This window comes from Opisthocomus hoazin, chromosome 1, assembly GCF_030867145.1.
Source record: "Opisthocomus hoazin isolate bOpiHoa1 chromosome 1, bOpiHoa1.hap1, whole genome shotgun sequence".
Classification (NCBI taxonomy): domain Eukaryota; kingdom Metazoa; phylum Chordata; class Aves; order Opisthocomiformes; family Opisthocomidae; genus Opisthocomus; species Opisthocomus hoazin.
Window position 1 is genome coordinate 111,167,586 of NC_134414.1, and position 20,478 is coordinate 111,188,063.

Genomic DNA, 20,478 nt, shown 5'->3' on the forward strand with positions numbered 1-20,478 from the left:
CGTATTGCGTAATGGTGGGCTGTAATTATTCCAGTGCAGTATCTACAAACGTATGAACTTGGAAGAGTACAGCATGATGGTGCTAAAGGCAGTGTCCAAGGAAAATAAAATCTTTCTCTTGCATCTTGCTTGTTAGCTCTTGAGGCAGCTATGGTGCCTTGCAGTGTAGTATTTACACAGCGGTAGAGGTGCGAAATTTCCCACCGCGGTGACATCCTAATCCATTTTGGCAGTGCTGCGACAAGAGTCAAGAGCATGAGCATGTGCAGACCTGTTTGGTGGAACTGAGGGGACCGAAGGGAAAAGACGAAGAGATTGAAGAGGAGAGGGGAGCTTTCCTTGGATTTGCAACCTTGCAAACTGTCAAAGTTCTTATGGTGGTTTTTCAAGCATCGGTTTTGGACTCCCAGAATTCACCCAGTCTCGACCCAGCTCTCTTCAGTTGGGATTATGTTCCTTTTTTTTCAGGGTGTTTTTGGACCATCTCCAGTTACTTGTTTTTCCTCAGGCATGTTCCTATTTCTTTTTTTCTTTTCCACCAGTAGGTATGAGTAGACTGTAGTTTTCACTCCACCTAAATCCTCAGATTTGACATACCTGGAAATTGGTAAAGATTGCTTGAGGAAAGGTAAAGGAAAGCTAGTACCTTCTGAAGTTTGATGCTAGGGCTGACAGAATGCTGATCTGAAAAATCAAAAGTGAGAGCCATAGGCTGTGTTAGCAACTGGCGTGGTGCGATGAGAGGTGCGAGTGTGGGATGAAGAAGCAGGGGCTGAGCATCCGTGCTGGGTGTGCTTTGCAGGCTTCACTTTGGTTAGCTCTAGGCTTGTGGTGCGGATTAACCATCCATTAGGTGTGCTCCAGGAGAACATCTTCCCCTTCAGTTTCATCCGTAAGGAATGCGATTTGCATGGTCTGAAATCCTTCCACAGCATAGTGCGAGGCAGTGTGCTGCCAGTGAGCTGAAAGGAGCGTGTAGAAGGTGACTGGGAGCTGGACCTGCATGAAAGTCAGTGGCTAAGACCTGCCCTTGGCGAAAGACGCCAGATAAGCCATTACTGACAGTGAAATTGAAAAAAGGGGGTGGGACAAAGGAAGGGACTGAGGGAGATAAAAAGCAAAATATGTGGCTTTGAAGTTGTTGCTTGCCAAAAAATTATACATCCGGTTTGCTGGTGGCGTGGTTGTGGGTGTAGAAGTGTATTGCAGTATTAAGAGCAGGCAGGATTTTGATCTCAGCACTTTCCTAAAGTTGGAAATAGGTTTATGTTGATGGTGTAAACGTAAGTACGAATACCTGATTCAACAGACTGTTAATACTATGCAGACTGCAGTGGGAAAGAATTATAACGTCTGTTAAAATGATTGAGGTAAACATAAAGGCACACTATTAATTTTAGATAATGGAGATTAGGCTCGATATATGGAGCTTTGCAAGAAGAGCAATAACCTAGGCATGGGAAAGAGGGCATTTTAGTCAACCGTGGAACACTTGTTTAGCTGATCTTTAGTTTAAGCAAATATAGCTGACCAAGTTATATTTTGACAGTCAGCTGTTACCACCATCATATTCTGAGTTGGCAGCCACACGTTTATTACTGATGAACAAACATACCAGCTTTCCAGGTAAGTGCACATACTCATACTGTGAAGTAATACATTACACAGCAGAAGAGGGAGAAGACAGGAAAATGAGGGCTGTATTGCGATACCCACCTTACAAACACGTGTGACAGCATTGCATGACCTAGAGTGTGTACTTGTGATAACAATACTTTTTTTTATACTTTTAACGCTAGGTCTACCCTGAATTACAAATCACCAATGTTGTCGAAGCCAACCAGCCAGTAACAATCCAGAACTGGTGCAAGAGGGGATGGAAGCAGTGCAATGGTCACCCACACATTGTCGTTCCCTACAGGTGTTTGGGTGAGTGACTGAGTTTCAGTCTGGTTTTTTCTGCTCTTTGGTTTTTCAGTCTCTTCGTGAAAAAGATAGAGAATCTATATAAATATCTTTTACATCTCTGTATTATCATCTTCTCTGAGTTGGGTTTGTCTAGTTGTTCAGTCCTTTGGAACTGCATTATCTAGAGAGAAAATACTTCTGCTCTTCACGACACTGTTTTAATGAGTGACTGCAAACAAGGCTTCTGCTTACTCCTCTTGTTTGTCATTATCTCTCCCCACTTTTCCTCACATGCAGACATGCAGGTGTGCGCCCAGTTTACAGGTTTTTGCTTATAAGCTATCCACCTTTTCCCTAAATAAATACTTCTCCACCATTATTTTTTTAGTGTCTAGTACTTCGGTCTCTACTGTGAAAGACAATGGGAATGTGTTTTTACTGAAAGCAAGCAAAAGCTAGATTATAAATTTCCCTGTTTCTTTCTGCAACTTTATTTTTATAGCAGTTGCTTGCTGTTCTCTCCTGTGTCCTTGATGCTTTGAATAGATACACCAATTTAAAATGGAGGTTCAGTCCTTCATTTTTTTGTTAACCTTTACTTCTGTTAGCTTTCTGTCAGCATTCAGAAAACAGGATCATATTAATCTGTTGTTTTCATTAACATTCTAGGCAAAACATTTTCTTGAGATTATTCCATGAGCTATATAAGTATGTTGCTTTACCAGTGCCATTTGAATTGTGATAAACTGGCTGCCTAGTTTCATGTTTAAATGCTGGAGTTCAGAGTTGGAACTTGCTTTCCTACTAAGCCAGGAGCAGCTAAAATGTTGTGTGGAAAACAACTTGGTCCAGTTATTCCATGAAATAAATAATGAAAGAAAACCAGAAAATATGCAGTCTTTCTAGAATTTTTGTTCATTTGTGTAGAATAGGTGAAACACACGGCACGCTCTGCCTGATGCCCAGGCAGTGAGTGCACCAACTTAACAAAGATAGGACTGCAGAGTAGCTAACAAGTGTGCTGCTGCTGTGGTCAGAGGTGCCAAAACGACAGAAGTGCACAATCTGTACTAGGAAGTATCAGGGAAAATTAATTCTTCACCAGAGTTTCTAGATATGATGTTTGTTTGTATGGGTACGAATTAGGTGTCTCTAGACCTCCAGTATATCGTTGTTGATGCTACTGCAGGTAAGAAAGACTAGTTTATTCTGAGCAAAAGTGTTAAAGCAGAACCCAAATTCAGTGGCAGGGGAGGGGCAGCAGGGGAAGGACCTGCCTCTAATAATATGAATCCTGACTGCAGGAAGGAATCTTGCTTTTTGTGTGGTTTCCAGACTTCTACCTGGGTTGGGCTGGTCACTTCCACCAGAAGTTTTAATGCTGAAAGGAGCATGCTCTTCTACCCATTTGTTACTGTTTTCTTTAGTTTTCCACAGTCAAGATAAAAACATCAGCTTGTAGAGTCCATCCACTTGTAGAGCCAGATAAGCAACTTACTAGAGGTGGGGCAGAACTGCAGTCTCACCTAGCTTCATTATGATACATTTGATCCGATTCCATGTGAGTGCACTTGTGCCAGTTAGAGATGTGTTGGAAGAAGATCAGGCTAGTGGAACTATAAAAACTAATTCTTATTATTTATTGCATTGTCATTATAAGCAAAGTTCTGAATTATGATCAGGGAACTATTATGCTCAGGACTCTCTATACTTACATAGATTTGGTTAGAGCCCTGGAGAACTTAACAACCTAATTTAAGATAAAAGGCAGTGTCATCACAAGAGCAAACGAATATAAATTAGCCATGAATAAATTTAGTCTGGAAATTATGAGGAACTTTCTGCAAGAGTAAGGAACTCCAACAGTCTTCTGGTAAAAGGAATAAGAAGTCTAGTAATTTAGAAGGAAGTTCATAGATTTATGAACAGGGCTATATGCAGGTCCCTGTAGGAGTGAGGAACTGGTAAGATGTCTTTCCTGAGTTGCGGTTTTGAATTAAGAATAGTTGGGAATTTAATGTCTGCTATCTTAGGTAGCAAGGTAGGCTTTGATTGCTGGAAGCAAAAATTTTAAAGACATTTAAGCACCTCATACCCATTAATGCTTTGCCTTTAGCTCCTATTTTCTATTTTAAAATACCCCCATATGCTATTTTTTGTCTGATTTCCTTGTAATTGAGGCTTACGCAGTTGTCTGCCACGTGTGTGTTTGTCATGCTCCTTCTGTAGTCTAAAAGTTGTGGATAAACACCTTGAATACTCGTGCTGCAGTGTACATCGAGGGGGTAGACTGGAGGCAGGGAATTGATTGAGTTCAGTCTGTCAGTGTCTCATGGCTTTGACAGATCTTCTTTTTTAATAATTTTATGCAATATCATGTTGGATTTTTTAATCTATTTTGGTAACTGGTGTTGTAGCCTGCACAAACAGTTCAGTAGGGGGGTACTGATTTTATTAATTATCACCATAAACAGTACTATGTCTGTCTCGGAATACTTTTTCCCAAATCTTATTTGTTACAGAGTTAAGGAGTCTTGAGAGCTTTTTTTTTTCTGATCTCCTGCTAATACTTCTTCAGTCTTAAAAGATATTTTTTTTAAAAGTTGGATCTTACACAGAGCTGACAGGCATGCCTCTCCACTATCCTTGGTGTGGTAGCCACTAGTGGGCAATTCCAGAAATCGGACACTGACAGTACCCATTCCTCAGTAATTTTAGTGCAAGTAGACCACCGTTAAATCCATTTACTCTGGTAAGAATTAGAATGCCAGAAGAAGGTTTGGCAGTGGGCAGGTGATTGCAGTGTTGTCTTAGAAATTTTACTTTACTGTGAGAATCCCTTTCAGTATCTTGAGTCAGCTTACAGTTTCTTCCATCTTGACATTTGTTTTCCACAGAGGTGAGAAAAACTGAGTGACAGAAATGTGTCTGCTTTCAGGCCAGAGCATGTTCACAGTCCATTTGCGTCCCAGTATTCAGCTGAGGCTTGCCGAGGCGTGCAGAGCGCGTATCACTGTAGCACTTGCCTGCTCCATTAGTTGTTTTCCCTTTGAGACTCATGCATGATGGTAGTTACTGCAGCTATTTGTAGCAGTAAACTTTAGTAATATTGATTAGATTCATGAGATTACACAGCTTTGTATTTTCTTTTCTTAAGTGGATGCAACTAAAGCATAAAAGCAGTAATTTAAGAAAGGCAAAATGAAAGCCCCTTGTTTGAGTCAGCCATATGTCTTTGCAGTGACCACATAAATATGCTCCCTAAAAATGTTCTAATTGATCCCAAAGAAGAAAAGCATTACTGGTTTAATTTAATTTTAAGATACGATCTTGTGCCTGTGTGAAGGGCTTTGCAATGTTCTTAAAACTGCAACCTTTGAGACAGTGTTCTTGTCGGATAAATCTGATTTACCCATGTTTTCATTGCGTGCTTCCAGGGACACAGGGGATTACTGTACAGTTCAGATTGTTGAAGAGAGGAAACTTCTAGTGAAAAGAAAATTGTTGAGTAAATTTTAGTTACCTTTCTGAACACACTGAAGGCATTTACCTTAAAACTATCTTTATTTTTATCTTCCTGCTTTTAGAAAATGACATCTTCCAATGTGTGCATATTACAGTTCAAAAGTTGCCCACCTTATGACAGAAATAGGAATCTAGGTGAATGTTTTGGTGTCTTCAATGATGGTGTCAGACTGCTGTCTTCAAGGAGAAAAAAAAAATCTGGGATTTGAGGTGGTTTTTAGTGATACAAAGATTAATTATGCTGTTTGAGTGAGGTGTATGCTGCTTGACAGTCACGAATGTGTTTTCAGTGCTCAGGCAAAGATGTGAGCCATGAGATGTGCTGGCAGGAGAGTGAAGATCTGCAGTGCTTCCTTGGCATGGTGTCGGGTGTGCGTGCTGGCATCCTCACACCCGCAGCGAGCAAAAAGCAGGTACCCTTAAGACTGAGCCCTCCAAAATGGTGACGACAAGCTTGCTGTGGGGTACGGGCTGCAGGATTTCATCAGGCAGTGCCAAGAAGTCCATGATATCCACTTAGTTTTATGGAAACTGTTCTTGAAAAATATCCTGGCCACAAACCTGGCCCTGTTATTGTTGGAGGAAGATCTGCCAGTGGCTGCAGCAGAAGGGCAGGATTTCTGCCTGCCTTGGGGTAGTGTGGGCAATAAGCAGTTCTCTCCTCTCTACTTCTTGCTTGAGGAAAAGCAGCTGGCGAATTTGTGTGACATGGGCCATGAGATGAGGTAATTCACTCTGTGTTCCTGGCTGTTGGCAGAAGTGGGCATCTTTGTCCCAGTGCCGTGATTCTGAGAATACCTTGGATAAATACCTGGCTATACTTTTCTGAATAGATGATGTTTCATTTACTGCTGGTGAAACACACGCCAGCCGAGCTGCTCGTTGTGCACCATAGCCCTGGAGAGAGGAGAAGCTAAATTATGCAGATGTTCATGGATGGATCTGTGGGCATGGCAGACAAACAACTGCAGGGTGGGGTAAAGGGGAATTACTACGGCATTGATTAATGGCGCTGCATAAAGTACTTACTGGCATACTTGTATGTGACTCCCATTTCGTTATCCTCTTAATGATTGCTGCTAAGCACTGTATTCAGACAGTGTTTGAAGGATCCAGATGTGTTGGAATATCATTATGTGTGTAGCCTCTGTCAATCAAAACATGATTACTTGCAATCGTTTGTTCTTAAACAAGTGGATTAGCTTATATGACATGTATATTTTGCTGTGTGCTTATGTAGCAAAAAGCTGGCTTCTGTTTCTTGTTTTAACAAACACATCTTTGAAAATATTTATTAACTTGTCATGCTTTATTACTCCAGCAGTTTATAAAGTTAACCACTTCTTGATGTCAGAAGAGGCAGCATACTCAAGTTTTGATATGCATGCCTGGCCAATTATACCAAAGAAAACACCAAGGTTATGCTTGGAGTGAATCATTTAAATAGAGAAATACGTAATCAACAGTTCTTTTGGTTCATCTGGTAGTTCACCTGCAATTTTAACTGGGATTTTTTCACACAAGCATGTGAAATGCCTGTTTACTTCTGCTATCTGGTGGTACTTGCCGTTTTTTTTTTTTCCTCTCAACTCACTGTCGAGTGCACCTGTTTCTCACTGCAATGGCAAAGCTTCTCCTCTGGACACTTTGGAAACACTTTCCACTGGCTTTTCCATGCAGTGCCCAATCAACAGAATGACGTGAAATAATTGTCTCAGAGTTTTCCTGTCCCTGCTAGTTTAGCTATCCGCCTCCAGCTTGCCTCAGTCTCTGCTCAGCCATGTGAGTGATGCAGACAGGCCTCACACCACACTCGTTTCCCAAAATAAAAAAACGCACTTATTTCAGCCTACACAACTACATCATGTCTAGTTTTTCTGACAGCGTGAGCTGACAAGAGGGAGAGGATCTCCAAAAAGACTGACAATCTGAGTTGCTTAGTGGGGAGGCCATGGGTAGAGAAATCCTAAGTGCGGAGAAAGGCAAAGCTATTCACTGGAAGAAATCCTTTCATCTCTCTTCTTTGCTCCCTCACAGACAATATTCCTGCCTTCTAGTGGTATTTTTGGTATGCTGCTGGCGGGCAGAAGAGAAAGCCCTGCCTGTGCAGGCTAGGCACATTATTTTGTGAAACTGCAGACGCTGCAGGGATGATGAGGTATCCTAACACAGTGGCTTCCATCTGCTGCAGCAAAGCCTTGGCAGGTGCTCCCTAGCCAGGTCCCTGCCCAGGACCCACACTGGCAGCTCTTCGGCATTGTGCCAGTGGTCAGAGTTTTCTCCTATTTCTGTGTCCTCGTGTCTGAGCTAATTACAGCAAGCTTTTAAGGCTTCACTTCATCAAGTGTGTTCTTAAATGTGCCCCTGTGCAGCAGTGCAATTAAGAGATTGCCCTGACAAGTTTCATTGAATAGAAATTATTTTCTGTATATATCTGAACTCTGTTGACCTGAATTTTATGGTCAGCTTCTGTACTAGAGAAGAAAGTGGCTGTTAAGCATTAGTTGGGTTACTGATTGTTCGTATAAAGAATAATGAGTTTATAATTTTATTATAATTTTAAGCAGCTGTGTTGCCTTGTGGTTTAGAACTGTGTTTTTCCAAGTATGTTCTTGTAGAGCAGGACTGTATAAACTGTTGCAGTGGCCTTTGGCATGCTTCAGGGGACAAAATACCATCAGCTGGAGGAAGAGGTGGGGAGTGGGCAGAGAAATCCTGAATGAGATCGCCCACCAGTAGCACGAGAACTTCCTCAGGCAGTCACGGATCTGTTTCTTGAGGCTTCCTCCTCCTCACTCGAGCCAAACATGAGTTCAGCTGTTGGTTTAGCCAAATCCTAGCCGAAGGCGTGGAAACCTTGAAGTGAAGAGATAAAGCAAAATTAGCATCCTGGTGGGGACCAGAATATGCCTTGATGTATGACTAAGAGTAAATATATAACATGTTATTTTTGTGTAATAAGCCGAGAAGAAATAAATCTGAACTTGTATATTTCTGTGCATTTTTAGGGTGTAGATAGATTTTACTTGTTTGGCGACTGCAGTAAGGTTTTAATAAGAGAAGGTTTTGTGGAACAGGTCCAAACACAAAAACTTTTCTGAGATCTTGAACAGAACAGTTCTGCAGATGTACTTCTAAAGCAGTAAAATAATTCTTTATAGGTAAATGCTGAAAATGAGTGTGTTTATTTGTCTCTTTACAATGGACAAAGGAAACCAGAGATAGTGGTGTGTACATGTCAGGAACAGCTCACAGGAAGCAGTCACAGATATGTGAAAGTTGTCTTCTTAGCTGCCTATTAAAGACAGCATTACAAATTGTATTATATACTGTTTCTAATTTTTTTGAAATGTTTTGAAGCCTGAAGATATAAATCAGTTTTCTGCTTGAATGGTCAATGCTAGCTGGACTAAGTTTTCTTTCTCTTGTAACTTCCAGGCTATCTGAGTGTGTCAGGGATTAAAAGTGGCACATTCCTGCTTTACTATCCCTGTGCAAGGGGTACCAGGGAGGCCGCAGTTGCGGGGCGGCCCTGTCTGCCACCCTGTCCTTTTGTGTGTGTCTGAACAAGCTCTTTGGTGTGTTCTTCTGGCTCAGCCTCTCCCATAGCCTTAGTTACCGCTCGCCACTCAAATCCTGCCTGAAGACAAAACTGATTTACCTCTCAGAAATTCCTCTAACCTTACCTGAGCACTTTGGAGACACAGGTTTGGTTTTATAAAGGTCGTGAGGTGAGGAATAGCCTCCCTAGTTTGTAGTTGGAAGGCTGGAGAAAGGCTGGGGAGAAGCTTCAAAACCAAAAGTATCTGTTGATAGTCGGGCTCCAAGCTGTAAAGCACTTGAAGCAGCATTTATGTGTGTGTGTGTGCGCATATGTACGTGTGCACACAAGGATTCTTTGTGAAGTAGAGATGTATATTTGGTTTTGATAGATGTGTGCATTCACACATGCACGCAACCTGTGAGTAATGCATGAAGCCACCACGTAATTTTCATAGCTTGTTCATTGTACGCATCCAGTTTTCATAGAAACATAGGTTGGAAAAGACCTCTAATCATGAAGTCCAACTGTCACCTCAACACCACCATGCCTGCTAAACCGTATCCCAGAGTGCCACATCTACACATTTTTTGACCACCTCCGGGGATGAGGACTCCACCACCTCCCTGGGCAGCCTGTTCCGACGCCTGACCACTCTTTCAGTAAAGAAATTTTTGCTAATATCCAGTCTAAACATCCCCTAATGCAACTTGAGGCCATTGCCTCTCGTCCTATTGCTAGTTACTTGGCAGAGGAGACCACCACCTGCCTCACTACAGCCTCCTTTCAGGCAGTTGTAGAGAGCAATAAGGTCCACCCTCAGCCTCCTCTTCTGCAGGCTAAACCGCCTCAGCTCCCTCAGCCGCTCCTCGTCAGACTTGTTCTCCAGACCTCTCACCAGCCTCATTGCCCTTCTTTGGGAACAGACAAACCAGGAACTTTAATATGAGCATCTTTGTCGTGTCACAGAGCTGATTCATCATTTTCTTTGGTGTTTCCTTCAACATACAGTACTTAATTTTGCAGTGGCAGAATTCTGCTAATTAAAGGGTGTTGTTTGCTTAGCCTTTTAGGAAGGGAAGATGGGAAGGGGGAGAGAAAGGAAGTGTACATCTTCCCACGTGTCATTAAATTGATTTGCATATGGAGCATCTTCCCACAGTTTTCTATCCCCTAACCGAAAGCAGTGGTAGGATCTAATGTTAAATACATTCTGGTCTCAGAGGAGGATTGAATGTTGCCAACAGATTTGATGCAGTTAACCGCAAAGGAAGAATCAGTGATGGGAATCGCTGGATATTTCTAAACGGTGCTAGGGAGGATCCTGGAAATGCATTTCAGTAAGCCTGTTTGGCGGGGTGGTGGTGCCCTTTTGAAGTGCTGAACACCTAGGAATGTTGGACTTGTCAGTGAGTATGATACTGAGAAAGAGGCTTTTTCATTTTTTTTTAAAGGAGTAGGTGGGCAAATGGATAGTGTGTCTACTTTGATTTTTCAAAAGAAATTTAACAAGGTCCATTACCAGAAGCTATTAAAGAAATTAATCTACCGTGGAATAGAAGAGAAAACTCTTATGTGGCTAAGTAAGAAGCAAGATTAAAAAGGCAGGAATTAATGGTCCATCCTGACAGTGGAGAAGGGTCACCAGTAGAATCTCAAGGGATCGGTTCTTGTGACCGTGATGCTCAAAATATTTGTGATTTGAAGGAGGGTGAATCGTGAGGTGACCCATTTGATGATGATACTAAGTTATTCAGGGTAGAATTAATAAAGGCAAACTACGAAGTATTTCACATGGGTCTTTGATGTTGATTAGGTGAAATGACAGGTGAAAACTGATGTAGTAAAGGCAGTGTACATGGGAGAAGCACAAAATAAATTAATATTCTTTTAATGTATATGGTGATACTGTCAGTAGCATCTAACTTCTCGGGACTGAGACTTTGGGTATTAATAGCTCTGTGAAAACACAAGTTCATTAGTGCCAATAAAGCAGTGTTAGGCATTATTAGGAAAGGAATGGGGAACAAAACATAAAACATAACTGTACCACTGTGTCAATTATGGACTTACCTGTATTTGTGAACACTGTGTGTAGTTTTGGTCTTCCTCATACAGAAGTATGTACTACAAAATGAAGAGTTTAAAGAGTGATGGTGAGTACTTGAAATATGACATGGCTCCTGCAGAAGTAGTGACGCAGTACATTAGAACTTTCTAGCATAGAAAGGAGGATGCCGGGAGGCTCTGACAGTGCTCTGTGAAGTCATGAGTAGCTTGGAGAGGATGGATGAGGAATGGCCATTCACCCTATCTTTCATGACGAGACCTCTTGTTAGCAAATGAGACTAGGAGGCTTCAGGCTCCAAACAAACAGAAGTCATTGTATAGTTGTGTATTTTGTTGCACAGTGTGTAGATGAGCTCCTCATCCCTCTGCCATAGAATCTTTTGGATGCTGAAAGCCTACAAATGTTCAAAGCCCAACAGGACAGTTCAGTACAGGGTAACTCATGAGATGTTAGGGACCTTAGTCTTGTGTCTGTGGAGGTGAAACAGAGTCTTGGAGAAATCCTGCCGCATGCTCTTCTACACTCTACACCCTTTTTCAGTGTTGTGTTGTAGGTACCTGCTGTTGACCACTTGAGCGAAAAGGTTGTTTTGGACTGAGATAGGCACTCTTGTGTTTACACGATTCCTTTCCCATGTCAGAGTGCTTGTCATCAGACTTCTTAACCCTGTCCCCTCTAACCTGCCACTCTCCTGCTTTGCTGTATCTCTGAGGGCTCCTGCCCTGTCCAGCTCTTCTAGCTGAGTCTTTCTCTCACTGCAGGTTTTCCAACCTTGCTACCTTCTTTGGCTTACCAGGTGCTACGTATTGTCCATCACCATTCCACTCCAGTCTACTTGCCCCCAGCCACTGATGTTTCTTCACCTCTCCCTTCCTGCTGAGGAATCCTCTTCCTAGCTTGGCATCCATCTCCTCCTCTCAGCATGTCCTCTTCTGCTTCCTGTCAGCATCTGCTGTCCAAGCCAGTCTTACTGTGTCTGCTTCCCAGCTCTTCATCAGCTCTGCTGTGCATCTCGGGTCATCTTCTGTCACATCTCACTTGATGCTACCTGAGCCAAGCAGAGAGAGGGAGACCCTGTGATCCTGCCTGGGTGCAGTGAAATCGGTCTGTTTTAGCTCAAAGGCAATGTAGTGCTTAAGAGGGGGGAAAAAATAATACCCTTCTGTCACAGCAAAAACCGCTTTGAGTTCTGAGCGGTGAGGTGTTTGTGCACACCTGTCAGTGCTTCATCAGGTATAAGGAAAGGTATAATTGCCTCAGCTTAGCTTCCATTTTATTTTTCAACAAATTGCAATGAAATTTGCTTTATTATAGAATTCTCGGTTGACTGTTACAGACACAGACTGAGGGTTGTTTCTGCTGTTGCTTCATATGTTTTGAAGGAGGATGCTGTTGCTCTGTTTGTCAGATGACCTGCCTGCTGTGAGATATTCTACTCAAAGCTTACTTAAACTAAGATGACTGTGTTGTATGACAAAAATGGTCATTGGTTTCCCCTTTGGTGGTATCTGATGAATGCATGGCCTTTAATTTCCCTTTTTCAGTGAAAAATGCACATCTGTGATTCCATGTTTCCTTACAGCTGCATTTAATACTTTTTTTAAAACAAAAAGCCACAACAAAAAAACCTCCACCTTAAATCCTTAAGATAGTTTTTTCCCTCCATTGTTTCTATCCTGTATGTGGCTTACAACATTGGAACACTGGATGAGCTGAAGATTTCTTTAGTCTTTCTTTGAAGTCGATTATCTTGTAGGCAGGATGGAAGAACACGGATGTCTCTCTTTTAAGTGCTGGCATTGATCTTCTTCCTGTGCATCAAATCCAACACTGCAACTGAATAAAACAGGGAAACTCAGAATAATAATGTTTCAAGTTTTGAAATCTAAAGGAGAAAAAGCCATGGTAGTGGGCAGAACTTTGGGAAGAAACCTCTTGGTTGTGAATGATGTAGTCCTTAGACTAGATATGAGGAAGAAATTTTTTACAGGGAGGATGGTGAAACACCTGGCACAGGTTGCCCGCAGAGGCAGTGGAGGCCCCATCCCTGGAAACTTTCAAGGCCAGGTTGAACAGGGCTCTACCTGGTCTGGTTGAAGATGTCACTGCTCACTGCAGGTATTTGGGCTAGAGGACCTCTAAAGGTCCCTTCCAGCCCTAAGCATTCTGTGATTCTATGCTGTTGAAATGGCATTTCCAAAGTCTTGTGGCAAAGTGGATTAGGCTTGTGACACGCTTTTTAAATACCTGTTTCTTGACTGAAGCTGCCCTGTCCTTTGTCCCATGAGTGTAGGAAATAGCGAGCAAAGTAGCAGATCCACTTGACCGTCACTCTGTGCAGAAACAAATGGGTGAATTCTTTGGGGACACTGGGCGTGGTTCCATGGTTTTTGTCATTGAGTATGGCTGTTGCTGCTTCCAGAGTCCCCTTGGGGCTGGGAACAGCTGACCCACCTCTCACTGCACGAATCAGAAGTTAGCAATGCTTCCAGGGTATCAGCAGCCTCCGGACAAAAGCTGTTACTGTGCACCTTGAGTTGTGTGTTATGTCGGTGTTGTTTTTTGTTACTTCCAACTGTAGTATTGTGCCCATGCAGTGTAGGGGTGGTCTTGCATTTGGGCTCTGTCACTTTGAATTTAAGTTCTAAAGTGGTTTCTAAATTTGGTACTTGTTTTATGTCACAATACTTCCACCAAGACATCAGAATTACTTTTCATGATAAATGTGTTTGTTTTTTAAATAGCACGGTACAATGGTTCTTAATTTGTTAACCATAGCAACAAAATAGAAAAATACATATGTGCTATAACCAACAGTGTATGTATTTGTTTTTTGTTGTCAGATTGCTAGTATGAATTAATCTCCATCTTTGCCTTTTTAATTCAGGCAGGCAAAACCCCCTGTATTTAATGACTGAAGTGGCTTTCTGTGAAAGGTATTTTGTCCTTCATGAAGAGACTTTAGACATTTGTTCATTAAAATGCCTTTACATTCTCATCCTTAGTGGATGGGCTGGTTTTTGGGGAAAGTCTGTGTCAGGGAGCTCATCTGTAACCTTGGAAAAGTGTTTGCAAAATGACTTTCAGGAGGTGTAGGGAAGAACTTGGTTAATTTTCAGTGAAGTATTGCTCATGTAGGGCACATTGCCCTTCAGGCAGAGAGGACTGATAAAGCTGGTACTTGCAGTGTGACAGCGCAGCGCCCCAGCATTTATCTGCCCGCAAAGGATAAATTGTCCATAACTGGCAAGGGGTGATGGCACAAGTCCGGGGCTGTGCTCGAGGTGCTGGCAGTCGCTCAGGTCAAGCGCAGGTTCATTCATCAGCCCTCGCTGCTGACAGCCTCGGGGCCAAGGAGAGGTGCGGCCTTGGATGGATCGGCCGGGCTGGTACCCAGCGGCGTTCCTGTGGAAGGGCCAGCTGGCATTCAGGGGCGGCGGGGCAGCGTCCGCGGACCTGTGCGGGGATGACACCAGGCGTCTTCCCACTGGACGGATTGCTGCGCTCGGAGTGCGTCCCGAGGGAGAGAGTTACAGCGCTTCATGCTTGTGTAAACATCCGAAGTCTTTGCGAGATGAACATGTGACATTTGAAGGTCAAACAATCTTCAACACTTCCTGTCCCTTACCCGCAAGCGCAGGCATCTTTGTCATGCAAGCAGAAATTCCCTTTGGGTTCCTTCCTCTTTCACATGAAAGCTTATACTCGTGGTTGATGCTAAAATCTACTGTGTAATAGGAGATATTTTGTGCTCAAATGTCGGGGTTTATTTTCTTGCGGAAAACTTCTGCAATGGAAAACACAAGTTCAGAATGGTTTTACACGATTTGTAAGAACAAAGCATCCATTAACCATCTAGGAATTTGGGTTTTGATGAATCCATGTAGATAGTAGTTTCTCTCTGAAATTTGAAAAGCAGGCTATTTTTAGTATGCTTGTCATGGGATGAGTGGCAACAGAAACCCAAGAACTTTCTCATGCAGTTGCATTTGGTGTGTGTTTGGTTTTTTTAATAGATTTTTCCCAGATTTTCTCAGTTCTTTCTTTTGATTACTTTTTGGGTTTGTGTTTTTTAAGTTTGCTGCTCTTGAAGTTCTTCAAATTTGGACACATGGTTTGTCAGCAGCCCTGAAAACTGACAGCCGAGTAGACTATAACTGCCAGTCCTCAATCTGACCCCTCTTCCAAAAGAAGTGGAACAGTAGTGTATTTTTTTTAAGGAACCATTTTGACTGTGTGTGAGATTTCTGTGCCAGGAAAGCTGCGTGTAGGTCAGGCAGGGGTAAGTGGTCAGGATGGGGGTGGTTGGTCCGAGGAGCCACCAGCTTGGCCCCGGGAAGCCGGAGGCCGCTGATGGAGAGGCACTCTGTCCCCTCCGGAGAGAGCTGTTGCTTACCTCCTTCCATCGCCTGCCTGCCTGCCAGTTGTCTGGCCTGTTAGCGCAGGGTTATCACGACTTTCTGTAGTTTACTCATCCGTGTTGTTGTAGGAAGCTGAAAGAACAACTACTGGTACCCAGGGGTAGGAATGCACTGGCGTTCACTTACCAAAGCAAGCGTCTGATGGGATTGTCTGGGTCGGGTTTTTTTTTTAATCCTGTGCTTGCACTTATATATTTATTCTCCATGCGAAGACTTGCATTGGCTTTATGTGAAAGGGGCTGTACTCTAGTCTAACCTCTTGTGCCTTTGTTGGGTTAAAAATGAAGAAATGTGCCAGCATAGGGGAGTTACAAAGTGATGGAAGTGAAAAATCTGGTTCTGCAAAGCAGTTGTGCACGGCCAGTTTGGTTTTAAACTTCCTAGACTTGATCTATTTATGCATAGATCATACCAGCATAATACCTAATAATACCCACAGCCTGCTTATTAACAAAAATAAAGCTAATAGCTTTAATACTTCATTAGCTTGACGAATTGCTGCTGGGGTACTGGTTATGGTATAGTCTTTCCTCATGAATGATTTCATCTATATTAGTGGATGTTTGAGCAGTTCTGCATTTTGCTTTTACTGTGAGTTTGATCTCTATTCAGACATTTTGAACTTTCTTACTGACCTCCAGATGAGTAATAATAGTAGGGTTTTTTAGTATGTTCAGAATGACATGGAAAATTTTCTTAATGATCACAAAGGGAACTTAAAGGGGAATTTGTTCCGGTTAAAAATATGACCCTGAAGCTAATACAAAGTACTTTGATTTTAGTAGAACATATAAGTATGCTTAAAAAAAAAAAATTAAACTTGTAACTTTTCTTGTTAAATAACGTGGATTTTTGTTGTTGTTTTCCACCCAGTGATTTTTGTGTGTGTACCTAAAAAATGCAGAATTGGTAGACAAGAGGTGTTTCTTAGTTCTGTACTCACTCATGTACTTAACCTGGCCCTTAAAAATGCTTCGTCATCGTTCAGTTTGAAATGCTGAAAGACAGCAAACCCCTGTAGTTGGGATAATTAATGAGGATCATGATTATTGGAAGTTATTTATTTTCTGCATTAATATGTTTGGTGTTTAACTCCCAGTGGCTTTGTCAGTAAGTTCTTGTTGTGTAAAATATTTAAATTACCCCATTTTTTTCTATTAGATCATTGCAACTAGGTCAACAGAAAATTGAATCATAACAACCTGATATCAAAATTAATTTTGGTAACACAAATTAATTTTGGCTGTGTAGTACTACCAGCTTCTGCTTCTTTTTCCAGAAGGTACTCGGGTGAATACATGAACAGTGTCTGCTTCGTAGGAAACCTGATCTTCCATGCTTTGAAGGAGGCTGGTTTTTATTTTAGCTTTTCCCTTAGCTGTTCTTCATTGAGTTGGTCTTATATATGATGCGTTTTCATACCTTTTAATTATAGCTTAACCTAGGATGCAATTTCTGAATATCAGTATTTTGTCAAGTCATTCTCTTGCCCTCCTGACTGTTCTTAATCTGTTACAAGTTTATTGATTATTTACGATCAGCTCCCTGTGCCTACAGCTGTTTGGAGCCAGTCCTCCCAACAGAGATTGCAAATCCTTTGGGAAAAGGACTATCTTACTGTTTTTTATGATATTTAACATGGGAGCATTCTGCCCTGTGACTGAAAAGCCCATATTTCAACTTAGAGTACAAATGAGAAATAATCAACAGCATGCACTTGAGCCTACAGCTGGAGTTGTTTCCTTTTACCTGTTTTCTGGGATTTGTTTATTCAGTGTGTACTGAATACGTGATAGGCAAACTCCCTCCCTTTGCATACCATGGAATTTTTTTTGTATGTGTAGTTTTTTGGAGAACACTGTTTGGGAATATTTCCTTCTTATAGTGAGTTCTCTTATAAGTACTGTAATCAACTTCAAATTCGGCTTCCTGTGTATGAGGCAATTTTTGTTGCATCTGTTTCATAACCTTGAATTGAATTATGTAATTTTTCTCTTATCCTGGGAAGTAATGGAAGTCTTTAGGGCAGGGTTTCTATCTGATGGTGCCTGCACTGCCACAGGGAGGCCGACAGCCATCCATGAACACTTTGCCGAAGCAGAGTTGGAGGAGTCATGTAGAGGTTGATGGATCTGGGTTCATCTCTCTACTGCCTGTCCTCCTTTCATCTTGCAGCTCATCTCAGTTCAGCAGGGATCAGTTGGCAAACAGTTCTGGTGAAACGTGAGCCGAGCTGACTAAATAAATAAACCCAAAATTGCTGTTCAGTAAGGGGTGGGTGTCTCAAAACCCAGGTCTGCTATCTTGCTGATAATGTAGTCACAGATATGGAATGCTGGCCGGAGACCAGGCTGGGCATTGCAGCTGAGGAAGGGGAGACCATGGAGCCACACTTTTTTGAGAGAAACGTTAACCTGGGTTGGCCTAAGCCAATCTGTAGCACCATTTGCAGCATTTGCTATTTTTTGAAAATGCAAGCTCCTGTGCTCATCAGAGGCCTGTGAAACATTTGGCTGCCCAGTGTATCTTTTGCTGGTTGTCTTGGGTTTTATACCCTTAAATACTGGGCTGACTTTGAAAACAGAAAACACAGCAGGTGTGAATCACAGTTGTTCTATTGTTGTTGTAGAGCATTGAATTGATAAATCTTTCATGTTTCATCTCCTGTTTCAGATTTTGGAAAAAAAATTTTTGGACTTCAGTCTAGGTACAGTGTGAACTTCCCCTCGAAATGCCCTTTTGCTCCATTCTGTAAATCATAAGCATTTTGATATGTCACTTCGTTCTCAGTTAGTGTGAGAAACAAGGTTTTTAGATTAAAATTTGGTTGAATCTTAATCTAACATTTTTCTGTAGCTTAGCGAGAACCTTTTTAGTACTTAATTTTTTCTCGTTTATTAACTATGATCCCCCAGCTTAATCTGGCATGTCATAAAGGAGTAATACCGAATTTGCATATACCTTTCCTTTTTGTTAAATTCTCTACAACGATAGACAGCTGTAAAGTTTTATTTCAATTTTCAGTTATGTAACTGCCTTCATAATTTACAAAATGTCTCCTATGTCAAAGTGTTTCAAGAGTAGCTTTTAAATTATAATAAAAATGGAAGGTGTAATTTCAGGTTAAACTCTAGTGCCATTTTTGTTATATATGAGCAGTTGCCTGTGTATAATTACTGTTATCTGGTCTGTTACAACAGAATCAATTTACAGCAGGTTTTCGTACATTATCAGAGGTAAAGCTCTTAAGAAAAATGGATTCTGCTGAGTTCCGCTAATACAGGTAAGAGCATTGGAGAAGTGGGAGGATGCCTTTCTGAGCCTTCGGAGTACTGTGAGGTACCACCTCTTTCCCTTTGTCCCCCTCCCCTCTCCCAGTGGTATGGCTTGCAAGGTGTCTCTGATGTTGCTCGTTGTCCAGAAATCCTGTTGTTGTCAACTGTATGTCCACAAGAGAAAGTGTGAACGGTGTTTTCACTATGGTTTGGCCTGTGTACCACACCAGGAGATACGGGCTAACTCATGCCCAGGGATTCAAGCATTCCTCTTTGAAGTTGGTTGTCGGTAGACAGTACCTTCTTGGGACACTGATGCCTAGAAGTACATAGTCTTTTTTTTTTTTTTTTTAGTAGAATTTCTCATTATTCTCTCAAGATTACTGAGAAGGTGAGATTACAAGATCACATGACAACTGTAGCTGGGGATGAAGTGGGGTAAAAATTAGCACCTTTAGGGAAAACCTCCTGAACAACTCGTTGACATTGCCTCTCATTTGGCAAAACTGATTTTTCTGGAGTACTGCTTAAAGCAAAGTGAACTGGGATGTCAGCTCACTTGACCCTTTTAACCTGACATTTTGGGTTTGGATTTCTGAGTGAGAATGGCCATACTGCAAGAAGTGCTTGAGCATCTGCCCTGCTCCAGCAGACCCGTCTGAGGGGGGCCCACTTTGAAACTCTTTTGCATATGAGGCAGCTATGATCTGAAGCCTTGGTTAGGCAATAGAGTCCAAGCAATATGTCTAAGAAAGAAGTTTTAAGAACTTTGGACGGCCTGTCATGGTTATCTGAATAATTAAATCCTAATTAGGTGAAATTTTTCTTGTTAGTGATTGAAGTTCAAAAGCGAACAAGGAGGCACTTGCTGTTCTGTTTCGTCAGTCTTGACTTGAGTATGATACGGGTTTATTGACAAGGTGTCTCCTCTGCTGGACTTCAATAGGAGCATTGAGAGATGGATTCAGCTTCCTGGGCAGTTAGAGCGGAGGCACTTGATTGGGAAGAGGCAGTGCTACTGGCGGATGTTGCACTGGTGCCCTCTGTTGTGTATGTTCTCCATTTTTAGTTACCAACTCTCCTGGTTTTGGCTGGGATAGAGTTGATTTTCTTCCCAGTAGTTGCTGTGTTTTGGATTTAGTAGGAGAAAGATGTTGATGGCACTGATGCTTTTAGTTGTTGCGAAGAAATCAAGGACTTTTTCCAGTCTCCCATGTTGGGCTGATGAGCAGGTGCGCAGGAGCTGGGAGAGGGAGCACAGCCAGGCAGACAGCCAAGCTGGGCAATGGACATAATCCATACCATGGGCGTCATGCTCTGGTTATAACGGGGGGTTGGCTGGGGGGCGGGAATCCTTCCCCCCACCCCTGGGAGTTCACACTTTTCTGTGAGTTTGGTCTTTTTTTGCAAGTTCTGTGAAATTTGCAAAATCCGTAAGTTCTGGATTCTGCGATTGCTGCTCAGGGACTGACTGAACAATTGGTCATTGGGCAGTGAGAAAATTCATTATCATTATTATTGGTAGAATTAGTATTTTGCTTGGTTTTATTAAACTGTCTTTATCTCAGCCCATGGGATTTACCTTTTGTCCATTTCTCCTCCCCATCCCAATGGGGGAGAAGGGGAGGGGTGAGCGAGCGGCTGTCTGGCCCTGGTTGCCGGCTGCCGGGTTAAACCACGACATCAACACATCTGGCGAGCTATCAGGAATGCTGCCTTACTGCCAGCAGTAGAGGA

The 20,478-nt window shown here is 42.2% G+C and overlaps 1 protein-coding gene across 3 annotated transcripts in view; it reads left to right on the forward strand.

Moving 5' to 3' along the window:
- Positions 1-20,478, forward strand: part of APP (amyloid beta precursor protein) — a 229,063-nt gene that overhangs the window by 70,820 nt on the left and 137,765 nt on the right. For all 3 annotated transcript variants that reach the window (XM_075433354.1, XM_075433362.1, XM_075433368.1), the window contains exon 3: positions 1,800-1,929. In XM_075433354.1, the coding sequence (XP_075289469.1) occupies positions 1,800-1,929 (130 nt within the window). The remainder of the gene's footprint in view (positions 1-1,799; positions 1,930-20,478) is intronic.